This window comes from Gossypium arboreum, chromosome 5 (assembly GCF_025698485.1).
Source record: "Gossypium arboreum isolate Shixiya-1 chromosome 5, ASM2569848v2, whole genome shotgun sequence".
Lineage (NCBI taxonomy): Eukaryota > Viridiplantae > Streptophyta > Magnoliopsida > Malvales > Malvaceae > Gossypium > Gossypium arboreum.
Window position 1 is genome coordinate 11,477,098 of NC_069074.1, and position 20,326 is coordinate 11,497,423.

The 20,326-nt window shown below is 34.2% G+C and overlaps 3 protein-coding genes, 1 long non-coding RNA gene and 2 other non-coding genes across 6 annotated transcripts; 5 read left to right on the forward strand and 1 right to left on the reverse strand.

Moving 5' to 3' along the window:
* Nucleotides 1-414: 414 nt before the first annotated feature.
* On the forward strand, nt 415-3,227 carry LOC108450134 (cation/calcium exchanger 4-like). The gene has a single exon (XM_017747623.2). The coding sequence runs from the start codon at nt 713-715 to the stop codon at nt 2,687-2,689; it is 1,977 nt and encodes a 658-aa protein (XP_017603112.1). The 5' UTR covers nt 415-712; the 3' UTR covers nt 2,690-3,227.
* A 643-nt stretch (nt 3,228-3,870) lies between these two features.
* Nucleotides 3,871-7,039, forward strand: LOC108489918 (subtilisin-like protease SBT1.4). Its single transcript, XM_017794663.2, has one exon. It carries the CDS (start codon nt 4,539-4,541, stop codon nt 6,843-6,845), a length of 2,307 nt encoding a protein of 768 aa, XP_017650152.1. The 5' UTR covers nt 3,871-4,538; the 3' UTR covers nt 6,846-7,039.
* A 469-nt stretch (nt 7,040-7,508) lies between these two features.
* Nucleotides 7,509-7,590, forward strand: TRNAS-GCU (transfer RNA serine (anticodon GCU)). The gene has a single exon. It is a non-coding gene; the product is annotated as a tRNA-Ser (tRNA).
* Nucleotides 7,591-8,472: 882 nt separating this feature from the next.
* Nucleotides 8,473-9,594, reverse strand: LOC128292713 (uncharacterized). The gene is made up of 2 exons (XR_008282645.1): nt 9,409-9,594; nt 8,473-8,639 (listed from the first exon to the last, which is right to left on the reverse strand). It is a non-coding gene; the product is annotated as an uncharacterized LOC128292713 (long non-coding RNA).
* Nucleotides 9,595-9,983: 389 nt separating this feature from the next.
* TRNAS-GCU (transfer RNA serine (anticodon GCU)) lies at nt 9,984-10,065 on the forward strand. The gene has a single exon. It is a non-coding gene; the product is annotated as a tRNA-Ser (tRNA).
* Nucleotides 10,066-19,023: 8,958 nt separating this feature from the next.
* Nucleotides 19,024-19,737, forward strand: LOC108452227 (uncharacterized). The gene has a single exon (XM_017749992.2). It carries the CDS (start codon nt 19,126-19,128, stop codon nt 19,573-19,575), a length of 450 nt encoding a protein of 149 aa, XP_017605481.1. The 5' UTR covers nt 19,024-19,125; the 3' UTR covers nt 19,576-19,737.
* The last annotated feature ends 589 nt before the right edge of the window (nt 19,738-20,326 follow it).

The window sequence follows — 20,326 nt, forward strand, 5'->3', positions numbered from 1 at the left end:
ATCAATAATAAAATTGTATTCACGTCTTCGTCTCTTTCATGCCCTTCCATACTGAGAAACAAATATTTGAGGCCTGATTTCATCAATAAAAAAGTTATAACGCATCTCTAAAATCAATCTATATTTATAGATATAAAATAATTATAATAATTTATTATTATTTTGTTTTGCATCAAATAAATTAATATTATATTTAACTTTTACTTGTTTAATGTTGCATGCCATACACATAAAATTTACTTCTAAATCAAATTGATAAATAAACAAATTAAATTGATTTGATTATGAATTATTAAAATCTTAATTCAACCAACGGAGGCTGATAACCCGACTATTAACAGGTAAACCGGATTTGGGTTTGTTTTACCCAAAAAATAAATAAATAAATAAATAAACAAATAAATCAAAATCTTGAGAAATTACCGACCAACTCTCCTTCTCTTCCTGATTTCATTTCTCTCTCTCAACAACGAACTTACCCGTTTAAAAGCCGCCAAAAAAAATCATCAAATTTCATTTTACATTTAAATCTTGGGATCTTCGCTTCTTTTTCCTCTCGAAAATCATTAAGTTTGCTGCTTTGGTCATCGGTAAGTGATCGAATCCCTTAATTCAATTTCTCTTCTTAATTCCAGGGCTGGGGTTTCATAGCTCCTTTCGTTGAAAACCCTAGTCTAATTCCACTTTCTAGGAAATTTGGAGTAGTTTCTTAATGAGGAATCATTGTCTCTATGCTTCGAAAAATCCCAAATTTCGTGGAATTTTCAATGGATTATCTGCTTTGATTCTGATTTTCCTATTCTACACCCGGGTTGATTTCTTAAGAAACCCTCATATTCGCCGGTCGTCTCGGCTTATTAACCATGTGACTCAAGGACCTGGTTTCACTGATGGGTATGACCATTTTAGTGTTATTCGTAGAAAAATTAGTGAACTTGATGCAAATTCATCAACTTTAGCTGAAAAGAATGCTCAAGAGAATGATTTGAACGTAAGCTCGAGCAACCCCGCTTTGTGTTATGGATTGTTTGATCATACGGGTTTTGCTAATCCATGTGAGTTCTTGAAAGCTCATCCCCAATGTTCTTCAGATGGATTCTTTGATTACATTAAGTTTTTCTATTGTGGTTGCGGAGAATTTAGGATAGCGGGGTATGTGGTATTGGGTTTTTGGCTTGCTGCTTTGTTTTATCTGTTAGGCAACACGGCAGCAGATTACTTTTGCTGTTCATTGGAGAAGCTTTCACATCTGCTTAGGTTGCCTCCAACTGTTGCTGGGGTTTCACTCCTTCCACTGGGAAATGGGGCACCGGATGTGTTTGCCAGTATAGCTGCATTTTTGGGGACAGATACAGGTGAAGTGGGTCTTAATAGTGTGTTGGGTGGTGCAGTTTTTGTTGCTTGCGTTGTTGTAGGGACTGTCTCCCTCTGTGTAGCAGAGAAGAGGATCCAGATTGATACACGATGCTTTATTAGAGATATCTGTTTCTTCCTGTTTACACTCATCTCGCTTATGATGATGTTGGTCATTGGTAAGGTGAGTGTTGCTGGTGCCATTGCATTTGTCATGATATATGTGATATATGCATTTTCTGTGGCTGCAAATGAGCTCTTGAGAAAACATGCACGGGGGTTGAAACTGGATGTTGTTACACCTTTGCTTCCCGTACATGGAAGTCCATTTTTACAAGGAAGCGAAGAGGAGACGTTTGCTTATAGTTCTCTGCTTGAAATGGACACAGAAATTGAGCCACCCCAACTCCCTAGTTCCCTTCCACAGTGGATGTGGGCTTCAAATGTTGCCATATATTCAAATAACTTCATGAAGATCAATTCAGCCGATGAAGAAAGGCCTCCATGGGGTTGGACAGAAAAAGGCATGGAAACTAATGGCTCATCATTCTCATGTTCCAAGTTAATTTCTCTCCTTGAGTTGCCACTGACAGTTCCAAGGCGACTAACAATTCCTTTAGTTGAGCAGGAATCATGGTCAAAACCATATGCTGTAGCTAGTGCTTCATTGGCTCCTGTTCTAATGGCTTTTCTGTGGAATAGCCAGGATGATGTGGGCTCTCACACTCGAGTTGTTGCATGGTGTATTGGTGTTGCAGTTGGTTGCATTCTTGGTATTCTTGCATATAAGCATACATTATCTGATCATCCACCTCAGAGGTTTTTAATTCCTTGGGTACTGGGGAGCTTTTTTATGAGCATTGTGTGGTTTTATATGATTGCTAATGAGCTTGTTGCTCTATTGGTAACATTTGGTGTAATTTTTGGAATTAATCCATCCATTCTTGGAGTAACTATTCTGGCATGGGGCAATTCAATGGGTGATTTGGTTTCAAATGTTGCACTAGCAATGAATGGTGAAGATGGCGTGCAGATTGCCTTTTCTGGCTGCTATGCAGGTCCCATGTTCAACACACTTGTTGGCTTGGGTATCTCCATGCTGCTCGGAGCTTGGTCAAAGAGTCCTTCTCCATACTTGATTCCGATAGATAGCAGCTTGTTCTTTACCATAGGGTTTCTCATGTCAGGACTAATCTGGGCACTTATAGTTTTGCCTCGGAGCGACATGCGGCCTAGCAAGATTTTAGGAGCAGGTCTTATAATGCTCTATGTGATATTTCTTTCTCTCAGGTTGAGCAGTGCTCTGGGATTTGTATCAGTTGGTGGTTTAAGTTGAATTTTGTTTTGGTTGTAAATAGAAGGACCACGTACTACCAACATGTTAGAAAAGAGTGGTGAGATTGAATCACTTATCAATGTCCCAGTTTCCTACAACCATTGACCGTCATGTTTCTATGGAAGACAAAGGTATTGTTATATCTCTGGACACAACAACTGCAGGCGAACGCAACAGATGTGGGTCATGTGCCCTCGCGGAATTCATCGTGTCCCAGTATTTGCTGGAAAAAATCTGTCATTGAGTCAAAACTGTATTTGATGTTCTATTAATTGTAGGAAAATGTCCCCCTCCCCCTTCTCTTGAGCTGAGTCATGTTTAATGTTCCCATTGCTCGTTCTTTCACTTGATAAACCCATTTAATGGTTGTGCAAGGAAAGAGGCAAGATTGTGCTTCAACTAGCTCGTGTAGAGTGAATATATTTACTGATATACTGGGAGCTCCTCCTCGCATGTATCCCCTGTTGAGAGAATTAGGTATTTAAGTATTTAGTGCATAAGTTTCTTGTAATAGAATGAAATTTGACTGTCTCTCGTATTCATAAGCTCCCATCATTCCTTTTCATTCATTTACAGAAAATTAGGCTTAACGGCATAAATAAGAGGTGCAAAATGGAGGACATAAATCCCTGATAATTATACCAATGTTAGAACGTCATATCCGACAACAAAATACAAGCATCTTCTTGAATAAATGTGCCTAAAGAGGATAACTTCTTGTCGTGCTGTATATTCATGTGTTAAAACTCTGCTTCAGGTTCATATTAGTTAGTTCGTACTATCAAGCATGTATAAGATTCAATTTCGAGTATCTGTAATCTCTTATTCAAGATTGAGTCTAGTTCATTTATTGTGGGTGGGCAAACGAAGAAGTCAAAGAAGATTTCTACGCCCACTTTACTTGCATCTCAATGAATCCAGCAGCAAAATTTGTTGGTTTAGTTTGAAACTAGTTGTTTTTCATTCCTTCATCCTAATGAAATCCTCTACTTATTGTTTGGTTGATGGAATGGAGGCCCATATTTCAGTTTTATGGTGACTGGTTATGGAATGGAAGCTCATGGCAGTGTAATATTAGCTGTTTTATGATGACTTTGGACCCACAACTGCACAAGTATTATCAACCTTCCCCAACGCCATAACTGCATAAAAGCGACAGAAGTTTGGTCACTGTGTAAACCACATAGTTAGTTCATAAAGCTATTCCACTATCACAACTGATCTAAATTTCTGGGTTTCTTTTACTAACGATAACAATTTATTATGGTTTTAGAACTTACCAACCAACCGGAAAAATATCAGTCTTCTAAGCATCAAAGATGTTGAGAATTAATCGCCTGCTTTCAACGCAAAACTCAACACTTACCTCTATTCGCAGTCGAGGTTAAAACTTTCATTAACTCTGATTAACCAAAAGATATTTGCATGATTATAGCCTATCAATTTTATGTGTCCTCTTCCCTATAAAAATCATCCATTCTACTTAACATCCCAGCACCTTGCCTTCTGTCATCAAAAAGTTTAAATATATCTTATCCCATTTCTCAACCAAATTAGTCTAATTTTTAGAGGCAATATTCATCGTGGATGGACCCACCACGAAATGGTAGCCAATACTGTTAGTCCAGAAGAAATCTATGTCTTACAAGAAACACGGGAAGTTGTTTGTAAAGAGAAAACAAAAAATCCCGTCGAAATTTACCGAGTTTTGTCGGCTTGTGTAACGTGGACAATGCTAGACTCTACATCCTACTTCTTCTTTACTTTTGAGACTGAGCTGGGCTAGTCGTTCAATTATACTTGTCTCTCCAATTTCCCTGGAAGATAATTAAACTTAAGAGCAATCCCCATGGCTATCTCCTTCTTCTTCTTCCTCTCTCTCCTTTGCATCCCTTTCTCCTCCTCCTCATCAGACGGTCCAGAAAACTTCATCATCCACGTGTCCAAATCACACAAGCCGCCCCTTTTCTCCTCTCACCATCACTGGTACTCTTCTATCCTCGCTTCCCTCCCTCCTTCCCCTCACCCGATCAAGCTACTCTACACCTACGAACGTGTAATCAATGGCTTCTCCGCTCGCCTTACGGCCGCTCAGGCAGATAAGCTCAGGGGACTTCCCGGAATCCTTTCAGTGATTCCGGAACAGGTTCGTCAGATCCACACTACTCGAACCCCTCATTTTTTAGGCCTTTCCGATGGTGTTGGTCTTTGGCAAAACTCCTATTATGGCGACGGTGTTATAATCGGAGTTTTAGATACCGGAATATGGCCGGAACGCCCTAGTTTTACCGACTCCGGGCTGTCTCCTGTTCCTGATACTTGGAAAGGTATATGTGAAACAGGACCTGACTTCCCTGCTTCAGCTTGTAACCGGAAGGTAATAGGTGCAAGAGCCTTTTACAAAGGCTACCAGTCTCATCTTGGCCATTCAATTGATGAAACGAAAGAATCCAAGTCTCCACGAGACACTGAAGGTCATGGCACGCATACTGCTTCAACTGCTGCTGGATCTGTGGTTTCTAACGCCAGCCTTTTCGGATTTGCTCGCGGGGAGGCTCGTGGTATGGCTTCCAAAGCTAGGATCGCTGCTTACAAAATCTGTTGGAGTTTCGGTTGTTTTGATTCCGATATACTAGCGGCTATGGACCAAGCAACTGCAGATGGTGTTGATGTGATTTCTTTATCTGTGGGAGCCACTGGATATGCTCCTCAGTATGACCATGATTCTATTGCAATTGGGGCTTTTGGTGCCGCTGCTCATGGTATTGTTGTTTCATGTTCTGCTGGAAATTCCGGTCCTGGAACGTACACTGCTGTTAACATTGCGCCTTGGATCATAACAGTAGGGGCTTCCACGATTGACCGGGAATTTCCAGCAGATGCGGTTCTCGGTGATGGTAGGATTTTCGGTGGGGTTTCACTGTACTATGGTCCCCCTTTGCCTGATTTCAAGCTTCGTTTGGTTTATGCTGGTGATGCTGGAAACAGGTATTGCTATATGGGGGGTATAAGTCCATCAAAGGTCCAAGGCAAAATCGTTCTTTGTGACAGGGGAGGGAACGCTAGAGTTGAGAAAGGAGCTGCGGTGAAGCTTGCTGGTGGGCTAGGAATGATACAGGCAAACACTGCTGAGAGTGGTGAAGAACTCATAGCCGATGCTCATCTTGTTCCGGCCACCATGGTCGGCGAGATAGCAGGTAATAAGATCCGGGAGTACGTCAAAAAAAGTCCGTTTCCAACAGCTACAATTTTGTTCCGTGGTACAGTGATTGGCCCTTCACCACCAGCCCCAAAGGTTGCCGCATTTTCGAGCCGCGGTCCAAACCACTTGACCCCGGAAATTCTCAAGCCCGATGTCATTGCCCCTGGTGTTAATATCTTGGCAGGATGGACTGGTTTCGCTGCACCAACAGATTTGGACATCGATCCAAGAAGAGTTGACTTCAACATAATTTCAGGTACTTCAATGTCATGCCCTCATGTAAGTGGATTGGCTGCTTTGCTTAAAAAGGCATACCCCAATTGGTCACCAGCTGCCATAAAATCTGCCTTGATGACAACCGCTTACACTTTAGATAACTCGGGAAGTACCATTAAGGATCTTGCAACCGGAGAAGAATCATCACCTTTTGTTCATGGAGCCGGCCATGTCGACCCCAACCGAGCTCTTAATCCGGGATTGGTGTATGATATCGACAACGACGACTACATTGCATTCCTTTGCTCCATCGGCTACGACTCAAACAGGATTGCGGTATTTGTGAGAGGACCTACTGGTTCAGATATATGTGAAGGGAAATTGGCTTCACCGGGAGACCTTAATTACCCATCATTCTCTGTTGTTTTTTATTCGAATGATCATGTAGTTAAGTATAAAAGGACTGTGAAGAATGTCGGAACCTCAGTCGATGTTGTTTATACAGCGAAAGTGAATGCTCCAGCCGGTGTTGAAATCAATGTTTCCCAAAGTAAGCTTGAATTCAGCGGTGAAAACAAAACACTGAGCTATGAGATCACATTTGCAAGTGATGGCTCGGGGTTGCATGCTGTTGATTCCTTTCAAGCATTCGGGTCGATCGAGTGGAGTGACGGAGTTCATCTCGTGAGGAGTCCGATTGCTGTTAGGTGGGCTCAGGGACTCAAGGATTCCATTTGATTTGCAGATTCGGTCGGAGATGGTGTAAATAAAGTAGAAATGCCCCTTGTCTACCATAGCTTAAACGAGGAGGCGCCTGTACCTTTTTTATCAATATGCATTGGCAATTTTATCATCATAGATCAATGGTTGTAATGTTGATAGTTTATCCAAGGACCATTCTGAAATGAAAATCCTAAGTTATTTATTGCCAAGTTTTTCCACCATTAAACAGCTCAATCATTCATCCACAACCACTCATTCCATTTGAGATGTTTCTAATATGGCTTTATAATAAAAAACAATAAATCTTTAACTCAAAAATAACATCAATCTCTATTAATAAAACAAATAAATTAATATTCAAAATAATTTAAGTATATTTTATTCTTATTTGATTTAGAACTGTATAAAATGAGCATTAAATAATTGTTTAAAGTTTTGAAGGGTATAAATAATAATAAATAAGAGCTACATAAAAATGTGATCAAATTTGTCTAATTGACTGAACCATATAATTTGAGAAAAAGAAGCAACTTGAAAACATAATCTAACCTAACTACTTATACCAAAAAACGATTTGGCGATTATGATTTTAAAACTTACAGGTAAACGTGTTGTAGTTCCCATTTTCACGGTCAGAAACAAGCTATTTATAATCATGGATAAGCTCGTGTTAATAAAGACGCTTTGGCCGAGTGGTTAAGGCGTGTGCCTGCTAAGTACATGGGGTTTCCCCGCGAGAGTTCGAATCTCTCAGGCGTCGTTTTTTTTTTTCATTTTCTATATCCATTTTTAGAAGGCATCGCTTTCTCTTTGGACTGTTGTTAATTGCGCAAAATTGAAGGCATAACTATAAAATGGTAGTTATTGGAAATGTGGGTGAAAATAAATTAATTGATAAAATAATAAATGTACATCATTATTGACAAAAGTTACATGACAAAAATATAGAAAGTAATTACGTAATATAAAAGTATTTTTCATTTATTAAAATCCCTTAGTTTTTTATTATTGTGATTTCAGTTTAAATATTAATGTAATTTTACTGATGTAGTGTAGTGATGTCAACTCAAGTAGCCTTTTTATTATAATATTAATATTGATAATGAAAAGTACAATAGTAATGAAGTGAAAATTCGAAAGGCTGCTTGTAGGTGGTTGGGGTTTGGAAAGGCATTGTGAAACATGTTGGACGGGATGCAGTATCAGATAACACATAGTTTTGATCAAGAAAGTTTGAAAACGGAGACTAACAGCTATTGGATGAAGGAAGTTTTAGTCAGTCGCCCCCATGAAGTATATGGGATTTAAGTGTCATACGTATCACGCACTGTGACATCACTAATTATATTTAATTTTAATTTTTTTGAAATTCTCTTTTCATTTAATAATGGTATGCAAATTTGAACCAGCTTAAATACTACTATTTAACTCCACACTTGGAAGGTTAATATCACAACTCTTGTTTTTAAAGAGGTTGAGGTGCAACCAGTTTAATATTGATTTCTTAATTGTCAATCATATTGAGATTATAAAGGCCAAATTCTAGTTAGTCCATTTAATTGGTTTTAAATTAATATGGTCGTTAATTATTCAATTTAATATTTATAATATTGAAACTATTTGTAACTATAAAATATGAAAATTTTGCATCAAAAACCTTCTATGAACAGAGAAATCTTGATCAATTACACTTGGGAAACTGCACACTTGACTTCTGTTTAATATAGAAGATAGACTCTGCCCTCTTTTTAACTTCATTGATGCCAAGATTCTAATGGCCGTACTTTTGAAATTCCCACTCGCTGTTATCTGTGCAAAGACAGAATTTCAATATGAGAACATGAAACATCAGGCACCCAACTTAACAGATTAAGTAAAAAAATATTTTTTAAAAATAGAGAAATCATAAGGACTAGTCTAATGCATTCCCAGTGGGCAAACTTGGCGAGTTTTCAGCCATCTGCTAATACAGTGAAAGTGGAAGGTGTGATTACAGACACCTATGGCAACACAAAGTTATGAAGCAGGTTCAAATCTATTGTGTGAGACAGATTGATCTAAGCTGAACAAGAAATTGTTGACATGATAGGATAAACAACCACAACCCTGCAAACTCGGGTCATTAAAACTTCAAGCTGCTCTGCATGATTTGTTTAGTTTCATAAAACAATATCAAGTTTATCTACAATCTCAATCTCACCATCAATACCTGCACTGAACCAACAAGTAAGAGGCTAGATCTACGTTACTAACACACGATGTAGAATACGTAAAGTATAATTAATAATATAAGTTACATTGAAGAGCAACAAAGCTTTGATTCCGCCTTGCTAATGTTTTCAACTTCAATTTCGGGTTTCGAATCAAAATAAATAGATAACGAACAGCAAACATGAAAACTATTGATCAATTCAGTACAAAGGGTTTCCTAGAGAAAAATTCGATACCCTATGCAACAGTGCACTCCTCGCCTCTTGACATTCAATGTCTAATTAATAAAAACATACATGTAATTTAAAATCAAGACATATTTTAAAAGAAAATTAATAAACAAAAAGAGATGAACAAAATTACTTACAAAGATCCATGATATGATTCTTACAAATTGTGCAGTTATCAACCACAATATCTGTGCACCAAAACCAAATAATATAATGTTAAACCGCACCCAAAAAAATAAAGATGAAGAAGAGAAATTAGACTACAAACCCCATGCCTAGAGAGCAACAGCGCTATTTTTATCTCAAATCGTTTAGATTTCTTGTTACCCACTGATGAAACTGCATTGGAGGCTTTATAATAATAATAAAAACAAATTAATATTCAAAATGATTTGAGGGATATTTTATTCTTATTTGATTTAAAACTGTAAAATATCAGCACTAAATAATTAGTTAAAGTTTGGAAGGGTATAAATAATAATAAATAAGAGCTACCTAAAAACCTTATATAATTTGTCTAATTGACTGAACCATATAATTTGAGAAAATGAAGCAACTTGAAAACATAATCTAACCTAACAAAAAATGATTTGGGGATTATGATTTTAAAATTTATTTGTAAACGTGTTGTACTTCACATTTTCACGGTTTTTTAGTTTCGAGTTTCCAGGAATAACTTATTTAAATTGTTAGATAAGTTTCTGTTAACAATGACGCTTTGGCCGAGTGGTTAAGGCGTGTGCCTGCTAAGTACATGGGGACTCCCCGCGAGAGTTCGAATCTCTCAGGCGTCGTTTGATTTTATTATTACAATTATTATTTATTTATGGGTAAATTTTAAAAATAGTCACCTTTATTTACCTCAAATTACATTTTAGTCATTTTTGTTTGAAATATTATGTTTTAGTCACTTATATTATCGTTCGGTTACAAAGTGATCACTTTAGTTTTAAGTTTTGTTACCTCCCTAACGGTGCTCCTACGTGACAATTCAAGTGAGTTTTAAATGTTAACTTAGAAGAGCAACAAAGCTTTGATTCCAACTTGCTACTATTTTTTACTTAAATTTTGAGTTTCGAATCAAAACAAGTAAATAATGAACAATAAGCACGAAAACTATTGATCAAATTAATATAAAGGATTTCCGAAGAAGAAATTTAATAGCCCATGAAACAATACACTCCTCGCTTGTGACACTAGCTTGATTGACTCAGCAACTAATGGCTAATTAAGAACAACATACATATGGTTTAAAAAATCAACCCATATTTTTAAAAATAATAATAAACAAAAAGACACGAATAAAAAATACTTACAAAGATCCATGATATGTTTCCTACAAATTGCGCAGTTATCAACCACAATATATATGCACCAAAATCAAACAATATAATGTTAAACTTCTCCCGCACCCAAAAAAATAAAGATGAAGAAGAGAAATTAAATTAAAATCCATGACCGTAACAGTTACAAATCCCATGCCCAAAGAGCGACAATGCTCCACATTTTTATCTCAAATCGTTTAGATTTTTTGTTACCCGCTGAATTGTGTAGGAGCATTGTTGTAAAAGCAATGCCTCTAAATGTGACTAAGGGTGAGTTTAGATGGGCGGTGCGTTTACCTGCAATTAATATAAAAATAGCGGTGACGGTGAGATTAGATACTGTAATGATACTGTAGCATGAGACAAAAAGTAAACTAAACGCACCGCATCGCACCGCACCCAATCTCCCATCCAAACTAAGCCTAAAAGTAATAATACTATTACAGCACGTTTGGTTGGAGGGAATGGAATAGCCATTCCCTCCTTATTCTTGGATGAACAGCTATGGCATAGTTTGGTTCACCGTTTTCTTCATTCGGCGAATGGCTATTCCTTTATTATTTGTCTAATTTACCGAATCATCATTCGGCGAAGGGAGTTAAGAATAGCCCATTCAACGATGGATGTAATAGCAAAAATTTTCCCTCAGACAATTTTACCCTGTGTTTCTTCACCCCTCGACCGTCAATTCGGTCGTTATTGTAAAAGTGCTGCTCCCTCGATTCCGTCACTGCGAACCGTAGATTTATCTTCGACTCGTTCCCCACCTCCGCAGCCTCCTTTCCTTGGTGAGAACTCTGTAAGTTCAACTTCTTCCCCTTCTTGTTTTATAATTTCAATTATGTTTGTATTATTGGTTCCGTTTTTCCTCTTTCCTTTTGATTTTTTTCAATTATTATTGAGAAATCTAGTTCAGTAATTATTTTTCCATAATTTTCTTGAATTTTGAAGAAAAATGGAATTTTTTTAGTTGCGCAGTCTTGAATTTTTTTTTCAACTATCACTATCGCGTCTTATACTGTTCATTGTTGTCATGCTCACAAGGGTCTTATGGCTGTGTTTTCTTCTTTTCTTCTGCAGAGCTATTATTATAGGTCTCTTGAAGTTCTTCTTGGGTATCAGTATCCTTTTGACATGGATTTATAGCATTAATTCATTTCTATCACTTGATCTTGCTTACCGCTTTTGTCTTTTGGTGGATCATGGTGTTGTTTCTTTCCTTGTAGTATCTCTTCTCATCTTCAATGACTTGCTGAACTGTAACTTTGGTGGAATGAACATCAGCAGAACTTATTTGACATAACCAATCCTCGTGTTTTAAATGAACCTTTGGAGTTCGAGTTATTTATCATGTGAATCATCGTGGCTTATGTTCATTATGGGTGCGAAAATTTATCCCGACCTTTTATATAGTTCGAATTTGTTGAAGGTGTTCTCTGTTGATATAACAACTTACTACTGCAATTTTGTTTCCTTAATGAGATCTTTTTTCTTTCATCTCAACTGTTTGTGGTTTGTATCATTGTTTGATCTATTATAAGTATAACATAAGGTAGGAAGGGCATAAAATACCAAACATTAAACCTCAAGTAGATTGTTGAAAATGTTGGTTTAGGCTTGTCTGCCTTTGTCATTGTTTTACCGTTGATGGACTGGAAAGAAACGAGATAAAGGTAGGTTTGCACTCATTGTAATATCTCAGATTATCTTTAAGGTATTTAACTCTTTTTTCCTGGATGATATGGAACTCTATCTAAATTGGCAAAATAACTTATTTGCTTGAGTATCTGCATCTAAATTGGCAAGATAACTTATTTGCTTGAGTATCTGCAGTATAACTAAGATCTTTCTATTTCTATGTGAAGTTGATATCTTTCAAATAATGATATAGAATATTTGGTCTTATTTTCTATCGATGTTTTCTTTAACAAGTTGCAACCTATATAACTTTTTATTTATCACATCTTTTAGTCTTTGGAAGTAATATTAGAAAACACTCACTCTAAAAGGTATTCTGTAGTTGCGATTTGTTATTATCTTTGATGATTCAGTACATTGATTTTGATTTCAATGTCTTCTGTTATGATTGTTTTAGTTTGAACCTTGATCCTTGTTCGGATATACAATGAGATATTGACATGTGGTCCTTTGGTCGCATAGTTGCGAACTCTTTTTAGAAATTGCCGTTATTCCCAGCGCTTGAATTTGATCTTCTAAGGCGAATGATTGAAATACTTGGGTATGCCTCTTGCTTTGGTGGATGCATTTTGGCTAATAATTTCACGCTATTCTAGGCATCAGTTTCTTTAATTGATTTAGGAATAGATATTTCTTTGGTAGGTTTGATAGGAGGATAATCAAGTCTCTCTCTCTCTCTCTGTGTGAGTCCCCCTTGGGGGTTCTAAGATTGACCACCCGTGATCACATTAAACAATTTGGTTCAGCAATTATTTTTCTATAATTTTCTTGAATTTTGAAGAAAAATGGAATTTTTTTAGTTGCAAAGACTGCAGTCTGTGGATAGGGTTAGAAATTGTAGATTTTGGTATTGGGACCTTTTTCATTAACCAACTGGTTAAATCCAGATGATAGAACTTGTATGTTTGTATTGTTGGTGTTTGCTGCCATGGATACAATCTTGGTTTTTGTCTTGTGACATCTTTGTTTTCCTTATACAGGGTAAAGACTACAGGTCTCAGTTTCAAATGGGAAATGGTGTTTTTTTTGGAGCTAGTTATATCCAGGTAAATTGTATGAAGCCATATTCTATTTGTTGAATTGAGCAAAGATGAAGAACTTAGCAGAATGACAAGTTATTGGATTTTTAGTACCTAGAAAATTGACTTTTATGCTTAGATCCAGTATAACATGGATCTATGCACTGCTATGGTTTGTCTTCCTTGTCATTGTTTCTGTTAAAATATGCACTGGTAAATTTGTTCCTAAATATGCCATTAAGGTCTATTTGGTATGAACAAAAGAGTTGGAAGTAGCTTTAAAAAAGGAAGAAAGGTCTCTTGATTCTCTCAAGCATTTTAATAAACTCATGCTGGATTAAATACAGTGATTATTGATATTCATTGTGACATCCAATCTATGTCCTCCAAATGAATTAACCACATTCTTTATGCATATCTACGAGCACAATGAAACAAAGAACAATAATTGGTCAATATTATCCTTCTCTAAGCTTTTTAATGCCTTGTCTCCATCTTTGTTTTTGTTAGCTTTGTTTAATGTCTATTTTCCATAGAAGAAATTAGATTCTCTTTTCTTGCATCATCGACATCGCTTTATTTGGTTGGTGATTTGAACAATTTGGCATGGATTTGAAGTTAGAGCAGTTCATTAGATAGTGTGAAATAGAAGCACATTGATCATAATAGAGAAGAATTGGAGTTCAAATAGAATCCTTTAATACTGCAAGTTTCTATCGCGTGTTGCATTGATGCAAATGTTGAATAGGACAGAGTAGGAAATGCAAAATTGGATCAATTCCTTTTATTGAAACATATAAAATTACATAAACAAGACTGGTGTATCGAATCGGCTACCTGTCCAAGAAAGAAAATGGCTTTTTGTCAGGTCGTAAGAGGTGTACTTTTTCTTTATTTTACATTCTTTTGTTTTGTTTTCCAAGTATTCGTTTCGGGTACTTTAGAAGCTTGCTATAGATTTTTCACTCTTGTTAAAGAATACAGGAGATGCTCATTTTGCTATACTGTTTGCAGGTATTCCTAGAATGTGATTTCCTTATCTGTTCATAATTTGCAGAATTTATGAAGTTGAACCCGAAAAATCGGAAACTTGCAAGAGGTTGTGAAAGATAGGAGCATTCAGTTCAAAAAATCAGCAGATAAGTTCTTAAAATCGAATTTTATGTTTCATGATGGGATCATATTGAACTGGGAAATGTAATCGCTTGAGCATTTGTATCATTTGGGACAGCTTCTGTACAGTTTTATTATGGCTGAAATTTGCTATTATTTGGCATCACTTCATGTATCTGTTCTTTTGTCAAGCCTAATAGAAGTTTTTGGTCAGCTGGCACTGCAAACTTTTTGTTATCATGTTATTATAAAGGATAAAATAAAATATAAAAATATGTTTTCTATTAAAATTGACTATTAAAATAAAATGTTATTAGAGGATTATCATAGCGTATGTTAAACTTATTTTTTTATATTGGCGATTGTGACTTAAGAGAATAGGTGAGAGGTTAGATTAAAGCAAATATATTAGGCATTGAAATATTCATAATAATAATTTTATATTAAAATTATTATTAAAATTATATTTATAATGTTATTAAATTATATATTATTTTATTAAATTATATTTAATAATAATTATGTTAAAATATGATTAAATTATTTATTTTTATTTTTATTAAAAATATTTAACAATAATCTTATTAAAATTTAATAACAATAATTATCTATCAACAAAAATTACATTAAGGGTATTTTGGTCATTTTAGCCTTTTTCCTTATTCTATTACAACATCATTCCATTCAACCAAACACAAGAATTCTATTACAATTCTACTCCATTCCATTCAACCAAACAGTTGAATTCGATCGACATTCTATTCCATTACAACTCTATTCAATTACAACCCTATTCTATTACAATAAACCAAACGTAACGTTAGTATCATGAAATAAAAAGCTCTTGGAAAAAAGTTGTTGTCTTCGGCTCCCACACCGCGTCTCTATATCTATATATTATTATCTAATTAGTATGATAGTAGAGAAAATTCTTAAGAATACCATATATATAGCCAAACTGTGTTAGCAAAGGTGGTGCAGACAAGAGTTGGTTCATTTTATTTTTAAATTTTCTGTAAATATATATTTATTTTATTTATTCTTAAATTTGAATTGTAAATATATAATTAGGAAACGATTGGTATGTTAACAGATTGAATTTTTAGTAAACTACAAATCAATTGAATCAAGATAAAAATTGATTGATGGTTGAATCGATTTTATTTTATTTTGATTTTAAAATTTTAATAATTTATTTACTTCAAACAGAATTGATAATTGAACCAATTAAATCGATAAACATTGGTTTAACTTGTTCGACCACAAATCTAGTTTTTAAAACCATGGATTTAGCTAAATTACATCATATTTTTAGGAGAAAATAAAAGGTTAAAATATGTCATAAGTCCCTCACTCTTCATAAATTTAGAATTTAATCATTGTACTTTTATTTATAAAAATTTGTGCCTCTATATTTTAGATTTTAAAATTTAAGTTCAACTGTTAATGTTGTTAAGATTATTTTGTTAAATTCAAGTTCAATACAACATCATTTTTAGTTACATTATTACAAAGTGAATTTTTTTTTTACAATGCCGCACCAATAATTTTAATAAAAAAATTAATAGTGTTAATAATTATACATTAACTTTGAAAATTAAAAAGTAGAGGAATTGGTTTGCAAAGTTAGCACAGAAACCTATGGTGTATTTTAACCAACATGAAATTGTCAGGAAGGGAGAGCATAGAAATGTTAACATGTGGATGAGGTGGTGACATGGCAATTAGGTGTAGTTTATAAATGATTGGCGGGTTAATTATTTTAATTAATTAATTAATACGGGTACGGCAGAAATTAGTAAGAAGCACACAATTTTAGGTTGTGCATGAGATCCACTAACCGGCATGTCGATTGTTAATTTGGGTTTACGATGTGGCTAAATCTGATTATGATAAAATAAATGTATCATCGTCATCTCAAGTTATCAGCCGTAAAGTCGATTTGGGGTTTTCATGCGCAATTCATATTATTTTGATTAAAAAACTCGCACTATTTCAACAATTATTTTTTTTTTAATATTATTCCAGAAGAAAAAGTTCACATAAGAAACATATTTAAGTCAAGAAACAAATACTCAAAGGATTCTTCTTAATACCTAAGTACTAAAGTGTAAAATATGATATGCTTAATTATGTTTATCACATGAAAGAAATATATATATATATATACATGAATGGTTATATTCATGCATGATTAAAATGGAAAAGAAAATAAGGAAAGTAGTGAAAGAGGTTATGAAATTATGATATATGTTTTATTGATGTGATATAGTACATTAATTTGTAAGTGTAGTAAAATGTTATGAAAATATGAAAATTTGTGAAATAATAATATTGTGAATAATATATGTGAAATTCGAGTTAATGGATTGTTCATGTAGATGATATTTGAATTTATTGGATGTAATTGACATGTTGTAAAAATATTTAAGTGCTCATGTGTTTTCTTGCACTTCAGTGCTCCAGTGCCCATATTACTAACACTTATGTGTTCCGAGAATCTCATGTTGTATTATTGTGTATTCATCTTATTTATTCATATCTATTTATGGGCTAAGTACAAATGAAAAGTGAAAATGTGACAATTAATCATGTTATGTTTATAATGTTATTATTCATAGTAAGACAATAATAAAAGAAGGGAAATCTCCTTGTCGCATGTTTGGAAACCATGATTTGGATAAAAAAAAAGATTGATTTGAAAATCCAAACTTTTAGTTTGGATAATAAATAAAAAAGTGGATTTGAATTTGGGTAAATCCAAATCTAATTTTATAAGAGTTAAATTTTGAATTTTAAAATTCATTTTAAAATTTGGAAATTTAAAATCTAATATTTATTAAAAGAACATGGACATTTCTTTCACACTTTCTTCAAATCCCAAACTATAAATAATTAATTCTATTTATAATATATCATCAATGAAGCTCAAGGTTTTGTGAATTGGACCAAGGGGCGAACCTATCAGACTACCAACTATCGATTCAATCAGTTCGATTGAATAAATTAATAAAAAAATGTATTCTAAAAAATCAAACTGGTTCAACCATCGATTCGGCCAATTCACGAGTCAACCAATCTGACCTCTTATTTCGGACTGATACCTCAGCTGATTCTCGATCCAATTAGTCTAACTGATCGGTTCAACTCGATTCTGAGAACAATGACGAAGGTTCGTACATTTAATTTAATGCAATATAAATACTTTAAAAAATCATTTATACCATAGTTCTTAGTTGCTTTCTTTCGAAATTAGTAGAAATTAAATTACTTTGATTTTTTAAAATAATTAAATTGGTTAATATCGAAATTGAAAGAGACTATAGAGGTATCGACTAAGTTTTATCTCGGTTGGTATTGACATTAATGTCTATGCAAGAGGAGTGAGTTTAAGCACACTGAAACTCATTTATCCTCCTATTTAAGAGTTAGGAAGGAATTATGGATAGTTCTAAGCATCATTTGTATATATATAAAAGAAAAAAAGAGACTGTAGAGGTTATTCTATCTTCATTTAACCAACCTTATTTGTGATTCAAATAACTCGACTATTAACAGTTTGTTTATATAAAATAAATCTTATTCTATATATTTTGTTTCAATATATTTAAATTTATAAGAAAATTTTAAGTGCGGTTAAATTTTAGGAGCACAATTAAATTTTTTATTTAAAAAAACTTTAAATTGAAATGTTAATTTTAAAGGAACGAATATGATATTTTTCACTAAAAATATGATATTTTTCACTAACCATAAAGTTAAATAACTTAGATTAAATAATTAATTATTTTGAGAGATTAAATTGAAATTATTCCATTTAATTAAGTCTATAAAGATGATGATTCTTTTAACGGAAAAGGTCATAATAAAAAAATGGTCTTTACAAATAAAAACCAACAGGCTATGGGTGAGTTTGAATTGGTGGTGCGTTGCGGTTAATGTAAAAACAGTAGTGAAAATAAGACTAGATATTATAACGTAAGACAAAAAGTAGGTTAAACATAACGTACTGCACCCAATCGCCCAACCAAACCCACCCTATATGGCCAGCCACAAAAGAAGAAAACATAAAGAAAATCATAAGCATCAACTTGCTCTTAGATTTCTCTCGTAATACTTCAATCACTCATTTAAATTAATATTTTTAGAATTAAATTGACGATTGAATTAGTTAAATTATTAGTTTATTAGTTGAATCAATCCAATCAATTCAATTAAAAATATTAAAATTTATAATATATATTAAAAATTGATTTAATTAATTAAACTAATCCTTATCAATTTACAATTAATTGATGTGATATTATTTTTGAATTAATATCATAATAGATTTGACCAATTAATCTAATCCAATAAATTTTGAGAGAAAATTAATCCTTGAAACGATTTGATGCATAAGCATCATGTATGATGCTAAATCAGATTTGATGCATCATAAAAATATTTAAAATAAATAGATTTAATTGTAATCAATTCAAGCTCTCGTAACTAAATTTTCATACCTAAATATAAATATTTTAAAATTTATTACATATGTTAAATATATAACATATATATTATTATAATGTAACGTAAAAAGGTTTAAAAAATGATGACGTAAATCGGTGAATCATAACTCAAGCAGGGGGCCAGGTTGAGATGCTTTTGTCTGCATATAGTCGACTCTTTCTCTCTCGTCTCATATAAACAAACTCTCTCAATGTTCTTCTCTTCTTTATTTCCACAACCTTCCACCAGCATGGCTGTCGATCAGAATAAAACCACCAAACCTCCCTCTCAGACCCATTTAGCCACCGCATTCCAATGCCAGGCACGGCGGAGGATTTTCTTTCTACGCCTGAGGCGTCACAACAAGTTACCCACAGTTCGACTCGGTGGGAAGAAACCACGGCGAGGGCTTTCCATAGCCAGGGTTTTGAAGAAAATGAGGCTAAGGTGGCTGAAGCTGCGATATGCTTGCATGTTGAGGAAGATCAAGAAATATTACAGAGATTTGATCAAGGATATTGTTGAAGCAGGTTCAACCGTGGAGGCTTTACAGCAAAGAATGTTTATGGAGTCCACTTTCGCTATCCCGGTTATGGGTGTTTCCTTCGCCACCGTCCCTTCCGCTACTGCCTCAGATCGTCCTCGACCCTTGTTCTTTTGAACATTTTAGTATTTAATTTCCTCATCTACTACTTCCCCCCCCCCCCTTTTGGGGGTTATTTTACTCTTTTTTTTTCCCAACTTTCTTTCTGATCTTTCGCAGCCTCATCTCATGTTATCAAACGCTATAGAAGATAGTGACGATGATGTTTTTTTTAGAAAATTTTTTTTTGCTTTTATGTGTTTAACTTTCCATTGCTTTTCCAGAAAATGTTACTTTTTTACTGGTGATTAATTTAATAGTAAACAAGCAGGGGTAAGAGAGTTGATAGCTTTTCAATGCCTGCCAAGCTATGAATGGGTTTGATAGGAAATATGAGTGCAATATACGTTAACAAGTTCATGGTGGAAACCCACGAATTCAATGCATTGGTTGTGTTTATACAACTTATAGGATTCTAAGGATCCTTTTGCTGTCTTTATACAACTTAAACAGTATTTGACTTGACAACTAATTCCAAGGCATAGAGAATTACTTGACAACTTATAAAAAATATATTCATTATGTCTACGTCAGGAGGAAAAACCATTGGTATTTATCGATTGTTTTTTACCTTTGTTTATTAAATATATGATATCGTATTCTTATCGCAACCCTAATGTCTTTAATTGCATTTATTACTCTGTTAGTAGGGTGAAAAACTGAACATCATTTTCTAAAGGACTTCAATATTAGAGCAGCAGAACTTTCACAATAACGAGTGAAAGCCGACATTCAGACGAGTTCGTAGAGGACAATGTTGGAGGCAGCA